Source organism: Protopterus annectens, chromosome 8.part0, assembly GCF_019279795.1.
Source record: "Protopterus annectens isolate FY-2018-M chromosome 8.part0, PAN1.0, whole genome shotgun sequence".
Taxonomy (NCBI): Eukaryota; Metazoa; Chordata; order Ceratodontiformes; family Protopteridae; genus Protopterus; species Protopterus annectens.
The window spans coordinates 1,206,288,262-1,206,301,752 of NC_056741.1; the positions used below are offsets into that span (position 1 = coordinate 1,206,288,262).

Below are 13,491 nucleotides of genomic sequence, written 5' to 3' on the forward strand. Positions count from 1 at the left end.
AGGCTGGAATTTGAATGATCTATGTAGTATTTGACTGTCCATGACTGGGTAGGTTATAAGTGATGTATAATGTTTGCAACTGAAAAATATGTCAATACGGTGTGCTTTCATTTATGTAAGTGTATGATTGTCTATTTCACAATTGATAGTTTAATAAAGTTTTTTGTTTAAAAAGAAAGAAAAGAGCCTGTTTTAAGGAATCAGTTGTTACACTTTCTGATAGAACAATTCTCAGTCTTCCTGGAAATAAGTTAGGAGTCTTCATACATTATTTTTTCAGGGATATAGCAGTGGTGCACATTCCTTCCTTTTTCCATTACTTTCTAAAAGTAGTCATCAAATCTAGTGGCTACCAACATTCAGAGAAGGATTTATTGTATAGCTCTTATGTCCAAGTGTAAGATGAATTTCACTCTTATAGACATATGAGGGACTCTCCCTCCCTGATTGACTGTTTTAAGGGAAGTATGCGCAGTCTCTTACTACCACAGGAGAATCCCTATTGTAAATGTAACACTTTTGGAAACCTGCTTATGAGAAACGTATCCTTACTTTCTCCCTTTATTTTCTTAGGCACTCATGAATTATGAAAACTATTTTTCTCTCGTGGTTTTCACAGTCATCCACATTCTCCAGTAACCAGTTATTTTGTTTTAGTAAAAATTCAGTGTCATCTTCCTGCTCATCTTTTTGTCAGTGTCGTTTAAAGTACTTTATATTGTCTGTTTTTAAGGTTAATTATTTTATAGGTCACATTCTCTTTTGAAAATCCTTCTTTGTACAGGAGAGCTATTGCCCAGTTTTTGGGATCTGCTATCTTGTTGTGGTCTCTTGATCTCTTGACTGGAATTAAATTTTAAATTTTAACTTTTGTCAGGTAAATTTGATTCTTAATCAGTATAAATATTTTTTCTTCATAAATAGCAGTGTTTGGATAAACTTTGATGATAAAACTCTGTCAAATATGTTCTGATGGTACAGAGCAACTAAATACTGCTGCATCTGCTCTGACATCTTATCTTGGCCACACTTCAAGTGTAACACCAGTGTAAAAAATTAGAAGTTATGTACTTACCATAACGTTCCATCTGAGTAGGTGTATTCATTTGTCTGCAACCTGTGGGTCATGGATCCGATATCGGATCCGAACCGGCATGGTTATTCCAGCTATGGATCCGAGCTCTCAGCCCCTCCCCTTACCCATAATGCCCTGCTCTCCCTACATGATCTCAGATCGAGTTTGCCATAAAATAACATACCCTGGAAGGGTAACACTTACTATGCATGGAAACTGACAAGGCCAGGGGGACAGGAGGGCGGGATGGTTGCAGACAAATGAATACACCTACTCAGATGGAACGTTATGGTAAGTACATAACTTCTAAATCTGAAGTAGGAGATTCATTTGTCTACAACCTGTGGGACAGAGTCCCCAGCTACCTGAATCTTGGGCGGCCATCATGGAAGGATATTCCGGAGCACCGCGGAGCCAAAGGATGCTCTACCTCTAGATGTAATATCCAACTTGTAGTGGGAAATAAAGGTATGGGATGAAGCCCAAGTGGCTGCTGAACAAATATCATCCAGAGGAATCCTAGCTTTAAAAGCTGCTGAGGTAGAAACTGACCGGGTTGAATGGGCATGTACTCCCTCAGGTGCGGGCCTGCCAGAAGCTTGATACGCTAATAAAATGCATTGTGAGATCCAGCGTGATAAGGAGACTTTGGAAATCGGTTTACCCAAATTGAATTTAGCAAAGGAAATAAACAACTGGTCGGATTGCCTATGACCAGCTGTCCTGCTCAGATAAAAACGAAGCTGCCTGTGAACATCTAAGGAATGCAGCTTGTATTCACCCTTGTTTTGATATTTAGGAAAGAACACAGGTAGATTAATGGATTGATTAATATTTGCTTCAGAAGCTACCTTAGGAAGAAAGGACGGATTGGTCCTGAGGAATACACGGTCCGGATGAAAGACCAAGTAAGGAGGTTTGATAGACAAGGCTTGAAGTTCCGAAACTCTCTTGGCCGAAGTAATAGCTACTAAAAAGGCTGTCTTGAGAGACAAAAATTTCATGTCTATCGTGGCCGCCGGTTCGAAGGGAGGAGCGGTCAAGGCCTGAAGAACCAAAGAAAGGTCCCAAGGGGGAACCGCTTGCTTTACAGGGGGCCTAAGAAGAAAAGTACCTTTCAGAAAGATTTTGCACAATTTGGCAGACATCAGTGGACTGGAGTCATGACCAACATGATAGTGAGAAATTTCCGCAAGTTGTACTTTGACCGTGGAACTGCTGGCACCATCATTAAAAAGGGTGGTTAAGAAATCAAGCACTAGAGGAAGGGGAACTGTGAAGGGGTCTAGACCTTGCCGCTCCGCCCACACGGAGAACCGTTTCCACTTGCTGCGGTAAAGTTTCCTGGTAGATTGTTTATGAGCCGCTACCAGGATGGCCTTAACTGGAGAGGAAATACCGGGAGTCCTGATCAGGAGTGGAACTGGAGCAGCCAAGCCGTTAGCTTGAGGTTGTCCAGATTCGGGGTTGACAGATGGGACGGATGAGATATGAGATCCGGAATGGGATCTAGAATCCAAGGTGGATTCACAGAGTGAGACCTTAGGAAGGGGAACCAGATCTGTCGAGGCCAGAATGGGGCAATGAGAATCATTCTGCACCCCAACCGGGAGGCTTTCTGAAGAACTTGGAGCATCAGAGGCAAGGGAGGGTAAGCATAAAGAAGACCGGGGGGCCAAGCATGCACCAGAGCGTCTCTTGGGGTATCTCCGGGCGGAGGTATTAGAGCGAAAAAACTGTCGCACTTGGTGTTTGAGGGAGACACAAAAAGATTGCAACAAGGAGTTCCCCACCGTGCGAAGATGCATTTCGCTACCTGAGCATTGAGAGACCACTCGTAAGGGGAGAGAATGGTGCGACTGAGCTTGTCCGCAAGGATGTTGGACCGACCCGGAATATGCGTTGCGATGAGAAAGCGGTCGGTGGAGATTGCCCATTCCCACACTCTCATGGCTTCTCGACAAAGAGGGTAAGACCTGGTTCCCCCTTGTTTGTTGATGTACCAGACGACAGACATGTTGTCCGACTGAATCGCAATAGTTCCCAAAGGAAGAAAAGCCTGAAGTGCCTGCAACGCTAGGAGCACTGCTCTCATCTCTAGAACATTGATATGCAGTAAGGTCTCTGAATCGTTCCACGTGCCTTGGACTGTCCGGCCTGCAAAGTGCCCCCCCCCACCCGAGGCGGGAGGCGTCCGTGGTCACCATGGCGAGAGGGGGAGGAGCACAAAAGTTGCAGCCTCTGTGGAGATCTTGAGAGTGGAGCCACCACAAGAGGGACCGCTTGCAAGCGTTGCTGATCGCAATGGGATGATGCATAGGGAGAGCAAGATAAGACCACTGAACTAGGAGTGTCCATTGAAGGACCCGCATATTGAGCCTGGTGAGAGGTAGAAGAGCTATCGCTGCTGCCATGGACCCTAGAGCCCTCAGGACCAATTCCGCCGGAACTGAGCTGGAGTGGAGGATGGCCCGCACCTGGAGCTGAAGATTTTGAACTCTGTCCGCCGTGAGGAAGGCTCTCAACTGTCTCGTGTCTAACCTGGCCCCTATAAAATCTAAGAGCTGCATGGGGGCTAGGTTGGATTTCTCTGTATTTATCGTGATGCCCAGGCGGGGAGCTAGGTGGAGAAAGGAGTCTCGCGCCAATAACAGTAGATGCCTTGTTGGGGCGGTAAGGAGCCAGTCTTCCAGGTAAGGGAAGACCTGCACCCCCTGAAGCCTCAGGTGGGCCGCAACCACTGCTAATACTTTGGTGAACACTCTGGGGGCTGTAGTGAGACCAAAGGGAAGGACCCTGAATTGGTAGTGACTGGCTCCCAGCCGGAAGCGAAGAAACCTTCTGGAGCGTCTGTCCATTAGAATGTGGTAGTACGCATCCTTGAGGTCTGTAGAGCACATCCAATGATTTTCTCCCAGAAGGGGGAGAATGGACTGCAAGGTAACCATTCGGAACTTCTCCTTGGTAACTGCCAGGTTTAAAAGTGACAGGTCTAAAATTGGTCTTAGGTCCCCCGTCTTTTTTGGCACTAAAAAGAACCTGCAGTAGAACCCTGATCCAATCTGGTCTGGGGGGATGGGCTGGATGGCTCTTTTCTTCAGCAGATAGCCAATTTCTGCCAAAGCGGCCTCCCACTGACCAGGTGGAACGTCGGGGAGGGACTTCAATTTTGGAGTGTAACGAAACGGAATGAGGTATCCTCTGGATATAATGCGGAGGACCCAGCGGTCTGATGTTATGGACTCCCATGCTGCTAGGTGCTCTGAAAAACGCCCCCCGACTGCCTCCAGAGTGGAGCAGCCGGGCAACCCTTCAGGGCTGCTGCGCGGGCCGTTCAGAGAAAGGTTCTCTGGACCCAAAGTTCCTGGGAGCCCCTCTGCCCCTAGGGCGGCGTCCTCCCTGTCTTCCTCTGCCACGGAAGGACTGGTTGTCCGGAGCGGGTTGGACTGCTGCGACTTCCGGAACCACATCTTCTTTTGGCCCTTTTGGTTCCTAGAATAGGACCTCTGGGGCACCGAGAAGCGGATTCCGACGGCAGACAGCGTCTTCCCGTCCTTCTCGCTCTGGGTCAAAGTATCGCGAACAGATTTGCCAAAGAGGGCAGAACCATCGAAGGGAGCGTTCGCGAATGACGCCTTGAAGGGCTCCGTGAAATCACAATGGCGGAGCCAGGCCTGACGTCTAGTAACTAGGCCTACTCCAGCAGCTCTAGCAGCTCCCTCCGTAGCATGGGACAGTAACCGCATAGAGGTATTCGTCATGGACCTGAGAGTGGCCATACGGGTGGAGTGCAATTGTTTGTCCTCCTCCAACATGGACTCTGGGGGGGATGCAGCGTATTCTTTAATCAGATCGCGCTGCATCCTAATCACGTGTGCCAAGTAGTTCAGCGCCCTCACTGAAAAGGTTGCTGAACTAAACATTCGCTTCCCCAAACGGTCCATCATCCGAGACTCCTTGCTCGGGGGATGGACAGAGGGACTCTCCTGAGCAAGTTCCCTCTTGGTGGCTGCCGCCGTCAACATGGCATCTACCGGAGGCCCCTTGCTCCAGTGGGCATGGTCAGCCGGGGGACTGAGGATGCGGTCTGGCCTTTTAGGGATTGGCTCCACGGTGTCCGGTTCCTTCCACGCCCTGGTGGTAATTAGGTCCACCAGGGGGTCGGCAGAAGGGGACACCCAAGAGGTAGACGGGCCCGCTTCAAATGCCTCCAAGAACACGGACTCGTCCGAGGAAGACTTGGGGGCAGACCACCCCCCCCCCTTATGCGAAGCATTTCCATGATGTCTCCAAAGGAGACATCCTCGGGGGGAGATCTTGGGGAGCCTTCCCCTTCCTCCAAGTCCGTGTCTTCGGTGAGAGACTCGGGGGAGTCTATGTGCCTCTTTTTGCACGTATGTTTGCGGGGGGCATCCTCCGGGGGGCTGTCAGAGGACTCCTCGCAAACAGTAACCTGTTCCAAAGGAACAACTTGGGGCAAAGGAGCGGGCTGTCCCAATGGCCGGGTGGTGGAAGCCTGGCCCAGTGCAGATGGAGCGCGGGACGGAGCCGAAGCAAGTGCCGGGGGTCCAGAAACCCTCAACAGGGCCCTCTCCACTACATCAAAAGCCGAGGGGGAGCCGACCTCGACCAAAGGATCCAACAATCGGCTCCCCCTGGGATCTGAGGAGTGGATCGGAGCCGGCGCCGAAGCACTCGGATCCGAGGGGACAGTGCGCTCCGACAGGGACGGCGCCGAAGGAGCACTGATCCCCCCGGATCCGAAGCTCGGATCCAGGCTCCGAGAGGTCGGATCCAAAACACTCGAGGGCAGGGTCGGGTCCGAAGTAACGAGTACTGTCGGCGCCGACCCACCCCCGGCTCCGAAGCTGCTCGGCTCCAACTGCTCCGAACCCGGGTAGCGGGTCGAGAAGGAGCTATGGGTTTAAAGAAAGGGGTCGAGCTCCCCCCCAGAGGGGGGGAGGCAAGAGCACTCCCATCTGCATCTGGGCCTGGATGAACCTTCGCATCATCCGGTCCAGATCAGCATCAGACAAACTGTAAGTGGATCTCGACGAGGCTACCGAGGTAGGCCTTGAGTGCCTCCTCGATAGCCTCGACGGAGATCGGGTCTCCTCCTCCTCAGGTCCCGGTGAAAAGCACACGGGTGACCGGAGCCGAGGAGGGGGAGAACCAGCAGACAAGGAGGCCGGAGGAGAAGCCCGCTTAGCGGGCGGGGCCGAAACAGAGGTCTCGGCCCGCCGCTTATGGTGCTTCTCCCTCCGGTCCTTTTTTCTGGCTTCCCTCTCCTCCAAACCACTATAGGGAGGGTGAGTCCCAGGAGGAGGAGGGGGAGCCGGAGAGGAGGGAACCGCAGACACAGTACCCCTCGAAGGAGCGGAAGCCGGAGGCAAAAGTCCCGCCAGGACCAGCTTAGACCTCCGCTCCTTCAATGCCCTGGGGTTGAACCCTGCACAAATGGAACATCCAGAAGTGAGGTGTTCAACCCCAAGGCATCAAACGCACCGAGTGTGGCCATCAGCAGGGGAAAGCTTATGGCCACACTCGGAGCACTTTGAAAAAATAGCTTTAGGCTGTTCAGACATCCTAAGAGCCTAGCTTTACTTAAACTAATCTAAAAAAGTAAAAGTAAACTAATCACACAACACAGGCCCAAACACACACTACGCTACCAGCGAGGGGAGGGAAACTAAATGTATGAGAATAATAAAATTAAACAACTCTAACCACAAAAAAGGGAAACCTAAACTTTCACACAAAACTGTCAAGAAAAGTTAAAATTTAGCACTAGAAGTCTTAAAAAAAGCCACTTAGCTGTAGAGCTCAAGAAAACCAATCTGGTCACCAGCGCGGCAAACTAGATCTGAGGTCATGTAGGGAGAGCAGGGCATTATGGGTAAGGGGAGGGGCTGAGAGCTCGGATCCATAGCTGGAATAACCATGCCGGTTCGGATCCGATATCGGATCCATGACCCACAGGTTGTAGACAAATTAATCTCCTACTTCAGATCGGCTGTTAAACTGGGTCACCATTATCATCCTCTTGTTGTGAACCGTTCCTTAGGCAAGACAAAATCTTTGAACTTCCATATAAGTTTATAAGAAAAATGGATGGACTTTGCTTTAACCTATTTTGATTTTGCATTGACTTGTATTGTTTTAATGTTCATCTGTGTATCTGCTTTTGTTATTAATTTTCAATGTACATAGTTTTAAACATAAAAGTGAACTTAAAAGGTGACGCTGAGTTGTTTAGAGCAGCAGATGTGTTAAGTTGCCATGTTTCTGTGACTCTTTAAAAACTTTTAAACCTCTCAACATCTTTTTCAAAAAACAATAACACATCTCATGTTTGCATTCAACACAGTCTTAAAGTTTATGTAAGGACATATTAAATTTGGCTGAGTACCTGTTCAAAATATATTTAACGAAGTTTTAGAATCCATACTGAACTGACTTGCATTATGAAGAGGGGGAACATGGTGTGGGTATGTTATTGGATACTCATTTACCTCTCTACAGTGCCAGCTGTATAGATGTTGTCAATATGGCTGCATGGTTTCACTGGCTATCTGCAACCTCCCTGTGCTGTGAGGATGGTGAGTCCTGTAGAATTTCCAGAACATTCTTACAAGAGCAAGCCACTAATGTGAACAAGGTTTATGTGGCACAAGCTGCTCACAACTAGGTTTTTTAAAGATATTTGAGCTTAAGGAATCAGGATAATAAGTGTACTTTAAGCCACTGAGTCCAGCACACATGTGACTTTTACTAAATTCATGCTAGCCCTTCTTTATTTTGTTACATGCACATTTTTAAATAGTTGTTACCTCAGGTAGAAGAATTAAGAGTTGTTACTGTCTATAATATTTTGTATAATGTCCTGGAAATGCTGCTTGTTTTTGGTGACCTTTTCCTGTAATGTATTGCAGTGTTGGGTAACTTGGCTGTAACCTATGTGGATGCAATACGTAGTGGTGCCATCCCATGCATGGAGAATGCAGTTGTTGCTCTTGCACAGATTGAAAACTCTGCAGCAGTGAGGCAAGGCCATGAGCACTACATCAGAGCAATGGAGAAAAGGGCAGAATTCCCAACAGAGACTCTAAAGGAAATTTCTGAGCTGCATGCCATCTGTGAAAAGGAGGCTATTCAAGTTTTTATGACTCGTTCTTTTAAGGATGATGACCAGACACACCAAAAGGAACTTAAGGTACATTTGGATTTTGCTTTAAATAGACATTAATGTAAACGATAACAGTCTATCATTATTGTTGTTGAGGTTGTGGATAGTGGTGGGTAACTCATGATGCCAGCTAGCAATAATCTAATTAATTTCCTAATTTATTAGCTTACACTGTTTATTTGTTGATGAGCTAGTTAAGCCCATTAAGCACAGCCACCTGTTTTCAGGGCTGACCTGGGAGCACCATCTGATAAAAGGATTCCCTCAGTCATAAAGGAGAAAGATGGAGACTGATGAATTCGAACACAGGACAACAGAGTAAAGCCTATTGATGTCATACTATAAAAGCCCCTACACGCAGTTTGTGTGATCTCTCCTGGTGCTTAGATTTTGGAAGATTAAATAGTAAGGCAGTGCTGCCTTAGTGTGTTACATGCAACAAGGTATCCTCCTGTTGTAGGAAAAGGTTGTTTTTGGAGGGTGAACTTGTCACAGTCATCTCCCAGGGTCTAATAAAGGTATACTGTAAGAACTGAACCTCAGCTTCCCTTTTCCAAACACACACTCACACACATACACACACACACACACACACACACACACACACACACACACACACACACACACACACACACACACACACACACACACACACACACACACACACACACACACACACACACACACAGTCCAACTGTCAGTGTAACCCTAAGCCATGATAAAAATACCTATGTACTTGTGAGAAGGAGTTATGTAGAAATCTGTCTGTGTATATATTTATTTATTTATTTACTTACTTACTTGAATTTGTTAACCAGGGTAAATCACTAATCACAGCAGAGGAATTTCAGTCTTAGTCCAGGATACAGTGTAAAAGAATAAAGAAATAACTAACAGTAGAGAGATGTGTGCAGTAGAAAATGGTACAGATCTCAGCAGAGAAGACTGTGAAATGTACACAATAGTTCAGAGATAGAGTGATACAATATACTTAAAAGAAAACAACTCTATGCACTTGTCAAATAGTTATAATCTTAAATTTATATAATTGAGGAGAATGGAAGAAAGGGAAGGAATTTTATGATGTTTCTAGAGTTGAAGTGTTGGCATTTAGCTGCTTCTTTGAGGTGAGTCTTGAGCTGTGGTCAGAAAAAATACTAAGAATATGTTTGCTTGAGATCAGAGGGGAAAGACTTACAAAATTTGGTACCAGGAATTAAGAAGCTATGATCTGTGCAATGTAGCTTGGTGTTGGAAACTTGCAGAGAAGGATCAGAGTTATTGTGATTCCTATGGTTGTGGATAGGTGGGTGTCATATTAGTTTGGATGTCAGTGGTGGAAGTGTTTGGGTATATATAGAGGTTTGTTTATTTGAGGGCCTTGTTGAAGTCCACTTCTGTGTTTGGCTGGGAGCCATTTTGCTTTATCTAGTGTTTTGTAGTAGAGCTTCTGTTCCTGTTCTATGGATAAAGTAAGGAACCTACAGATTTCGATTGAATGATGATCTTTTTTGATCATGATGCTAAGGGAAAGCTGTATTCGAGTTGTGAGAGAGATTTCTTTGCTTATATTTATTCTTTTGGAAGAGGAAGGGGAGTATTTCTTATCCCTTAACACTATTGCATTAAACTATTTTTCTTATGTGGTAGGAAAAGTCAAGAGATGGGTATAACCTGATGTGTCTACATTTTTAAATGCGTTGGTATTTTCTATGACTGTCCACAATGTTATCTTTTTTAAAATTTGTATCAGGTGATGTAGGGCATACAGTTTGGTTTCTTGATGTAGAACTTTGGTACTATAATTCTACTATGAATTTTAATAGTTGTATGCATCAGAAAAAATATGTTTACCAGCAACTATGTTCACTGAAAAAGTAACCACGTTACTTTTATTATGAAAAGCATTCCTAGAGGCCAATTTATTTGGGCCTGTAGGATGACTAGTAAGGATGTGGATTTTAATGTGCTAATAAAGACCATTACTTATATGTCTTTAGAACGAGGATACAATAAGGAGTTTTTATTCCAAACAGCAAAGGAAGTATGTTTCAAAAGGGAGACACATTTTGGTCCCATTCTTTTGTATGGGTTTCCTAAAAAAGATTTCAGTATATCAAGAAATGATTCTGCTATAGAAAGTTCTGTCCCTAGATTTTGTTTAGATATGTCCTTTGACAGTTATACGGTCAGAAGTAACATTCAGAATAACTGGAAACTTATTCCTGGCTAGTGCAAGTTGCAAGTCATAGGCTACAATGTAGCATCAGGCGTAGAGCATGTAGTCTCCTGGCATGACCACATTAGCTGGAATACAAAGTACAGTCTAATAGTCTTTGTAGCGTATAAATGTAATTTGGTACATTTTTTTCTGTAAGTCAGCTCCCTGATTAATGAGGTAAGCTGAAATACTTATTTTGTTGTTTATTTTTGTTCTGCTTTTTATCTTAGGAACTTAGCAAATATACTACTGAAGTGTTTGTCATCTCAGCTTATTGAAAACTACTGTCTGCTGCAGCTAGCTTTGAATATTTGGACACAACATATTTTTCCCTCGAAAGAGAAAAAAAAAATAAGACTGAAAGCATTTCCTTAGTCATGATTTTTCCTCAGACTGTCATTGGATACTCATTTTGGGGGAAAGCTCTGAAATTCTGTAGAGAGCATCTAGAGTCTCATGGCTTCTGTCCCAACTTATTCAGTTATATCTCCAAGAGTTACTACAGTATGACACTGGCCACACCTATTATGATGTCATACATTCAGCCGCACCCCCTTGAACCACTTTGGGCATCTGAAAAGGTGTAGCCCTCTCTTGATTGGTCTGCTGTTGTAAAACTTGTTTTCTGATTTTATATAAGCCTAGTATTTGTGTGGGTTTGTGCTTAATTCTTCAGAGCTGCTACCGTCTGCTGCCAAAAGAATGAAAACAAAAGTATCCTTGCACTTCTGCTGATTATTTTTTACTGTATTTCATAAGAATCCTGTATTAATTGCACCTCAGTAGAGTTTCAAAGCAGTGGAAGCACTTCAGCTTTGAAACTCTACTAATGTGCCTGATAGTTTTATGTGGTTTCCCTGTACTTGAGATTTAAAACCAGCATTTATACATTGAGGGTTTTCTGACTGCACTTTTATAGCAGAAGAGTACTGTAGTATAATTGTCTGAGGTGGGGCTGCTAGCTGACATCTTATTGTGTGTTTCCTAATTGGTGTGTAGGCCATAGTGTTGTAAACCGTGTTTTCCTCAGTCTGTATAGGGTTAGTGTTTGTAGTAGGCTGCTGTATGCACAGTGGCAGTTAGCAGTGCCCTGTATAGATGCAGATGCTATCAAATTAAAATTTTCCTTAGAATAACTATCTCTACTACCTTCCTCAGCCCTCCTGCTGCTCTAGGAGAATCTGAGTTGTGTTCAGAGCAACATTGCCTTGTTGGATAACTGAAAATCATACTGAGTATAGCACCCATTCTTCATCCATGTGCTATCTTCCCAATCCAGTTAAATCTCCGCACTCTTCTCCATGGTTAAACCCACAGTAAAAATCATGAAACCATGGATAGGCCCTTTTCTGCTAACTCTTTGGCCAAGGACATCCTGAGGCAGAGTAGCAATTGTCTCATGTATGCTGACAACCACTTAATCCTGAAACAAACAAATGCAGTATGTGAGAGATATAATTACACTATGAAAATTAAGATATGACTCACATGCTGACAATTCAAATGACAGACAGGTTGTCAGCAAGTGCACATCATTTCCCACACTAAATAAGTTTTCAACACATAAACTTACAAATGTGGAGCTACTCACAAGTAAGTAACTTACCAAAACCTCAGAGTCCTCCTGTATCCTGCCCTCAGAAATCACATTCAAACAAAAACCAAATCAACACCAACCACCACACATAACAGTGTCTCCACAAACAAGCCCCTAAGGTGAAACTGCACACATTCAAACATTTTAGTCATAGGAGATTTCATGGTTAAACTAGTGGATTACCCCCTCACCAGGTTGGATAAAGAAAGGGTTACAGTCAGTTGCTTGTCAAGGGCTAGGATTCACCAGATCATATTGACAGTCAGGTTACTCAAACGCAAGTACCAGCATGACTCAGTCATAGTCCATGTGGATGTGAATGACCTAAGACATACCTCCCTTGACTTTATGAAGAGAGACATGATGGACCTCTCTGAATACATTTCACTGGCTGGCATGAGCCTTGCATCAAGCAGTATTCTACCCTCCCCAACAACGGTACCACAATACAAACAGATGATGATCAACTTCAGTAATTGGCTTAGCTACTGGTATCATTCCAAGGGGATCCAGTATTTGTCAGCCTAGAACACCATGATAAGAAGACCACACTGCTTTGCCAGAGATGGTCTGCTCCTGTCACCACTAGACTTTTGAATACTGGCCAAGGCAGTAGCCATTCCCACACTGCCTTTTTTAGGCAGTGCCAAATCAACATACCTACTAACGTAACAAATTCTACTGCCAAGCTAAAGGTACTACTGCTCAGTGCTAAAAGCCTTAACAAGAAACTGCACTTCCTGGAAGCTGTCCTCACTCTGGAGAATAATGACATCTGTGCAGTTACAGAGACATGGTTCAAGGCAGTGGAAAGCAACCCAGTAGTTGTTGTTGTTGTGTCTTTCGGCTTATCCCGGTTAGGGGTCGCCACAGCGGGACTCCGGTCTGCTAATGTTTGGTAGTGGATTTTTACATGCCGAGTTACCATCCCTGACGCACAACCTTCAACGAAGGCACGCCCATTCACTCATGCTTCCACACAGAAGACGCTCTAGCTGAGAATCGAACGGGACAACGTCTTGCTGTGAGGCGACAATGCTACCGCAGCACCACTAAAATGCTGGAGGGGTTTCCATTTACATAAAAAATGATCACACGTCTTGATTGGTCAAGCAGGATAACTTGCTTGAACTATTCCATGTCCAACTGACCATAGGCAAAATTCCCCACCATATCATTTCTAGCTACAGGTCCACATCCATGAAAACAACTCTGCATACCTGAAGTTACTAGAATCACTTGCCATTCAGCCCAACACACTACTCCTGGGTGACTTTAACTACCCCTTCATAAACTAGGAAACATGCACGACCACTAATATGCATGCTTAGAGATTCCTGGACTTTGTCAAGCAAATGTTGTGGAACAGCTTGTGTGCACTCTCACTAGGGGCTCAAATATCCTTGAAATAA

The 13,491-nt window shown here is 45.1% G+C and overlaps 1 protein-coding gene across 4 annotated transcripts in view; it reads left to right on the forward strand.

Moving 5' to 3' along the window:
- The window catches only part of LOC122809309 (guanylate-binding protein 1-like), a 713,173-nt gene that overhangs the window by 571,079 nt on the left and 128,603 nt on the right, over nucleotides 1–13,491 (forward strand). For all 4 annotated transcript variants that reach the window (XM_044080701.1, XM_044080704.1, XM_044080703.1 and 1 more), the window contains one exon: nucleotides 8,008–8,288. In XM_044080701.1, coding sequence (XP_043936636.1) covers nucleotides 8,008–8,288 — 281 coding nt within the window. The remainder of the gene's footprint in view (nucleotides 1–8,007; nucleotides 8,289–13,491) is intronic.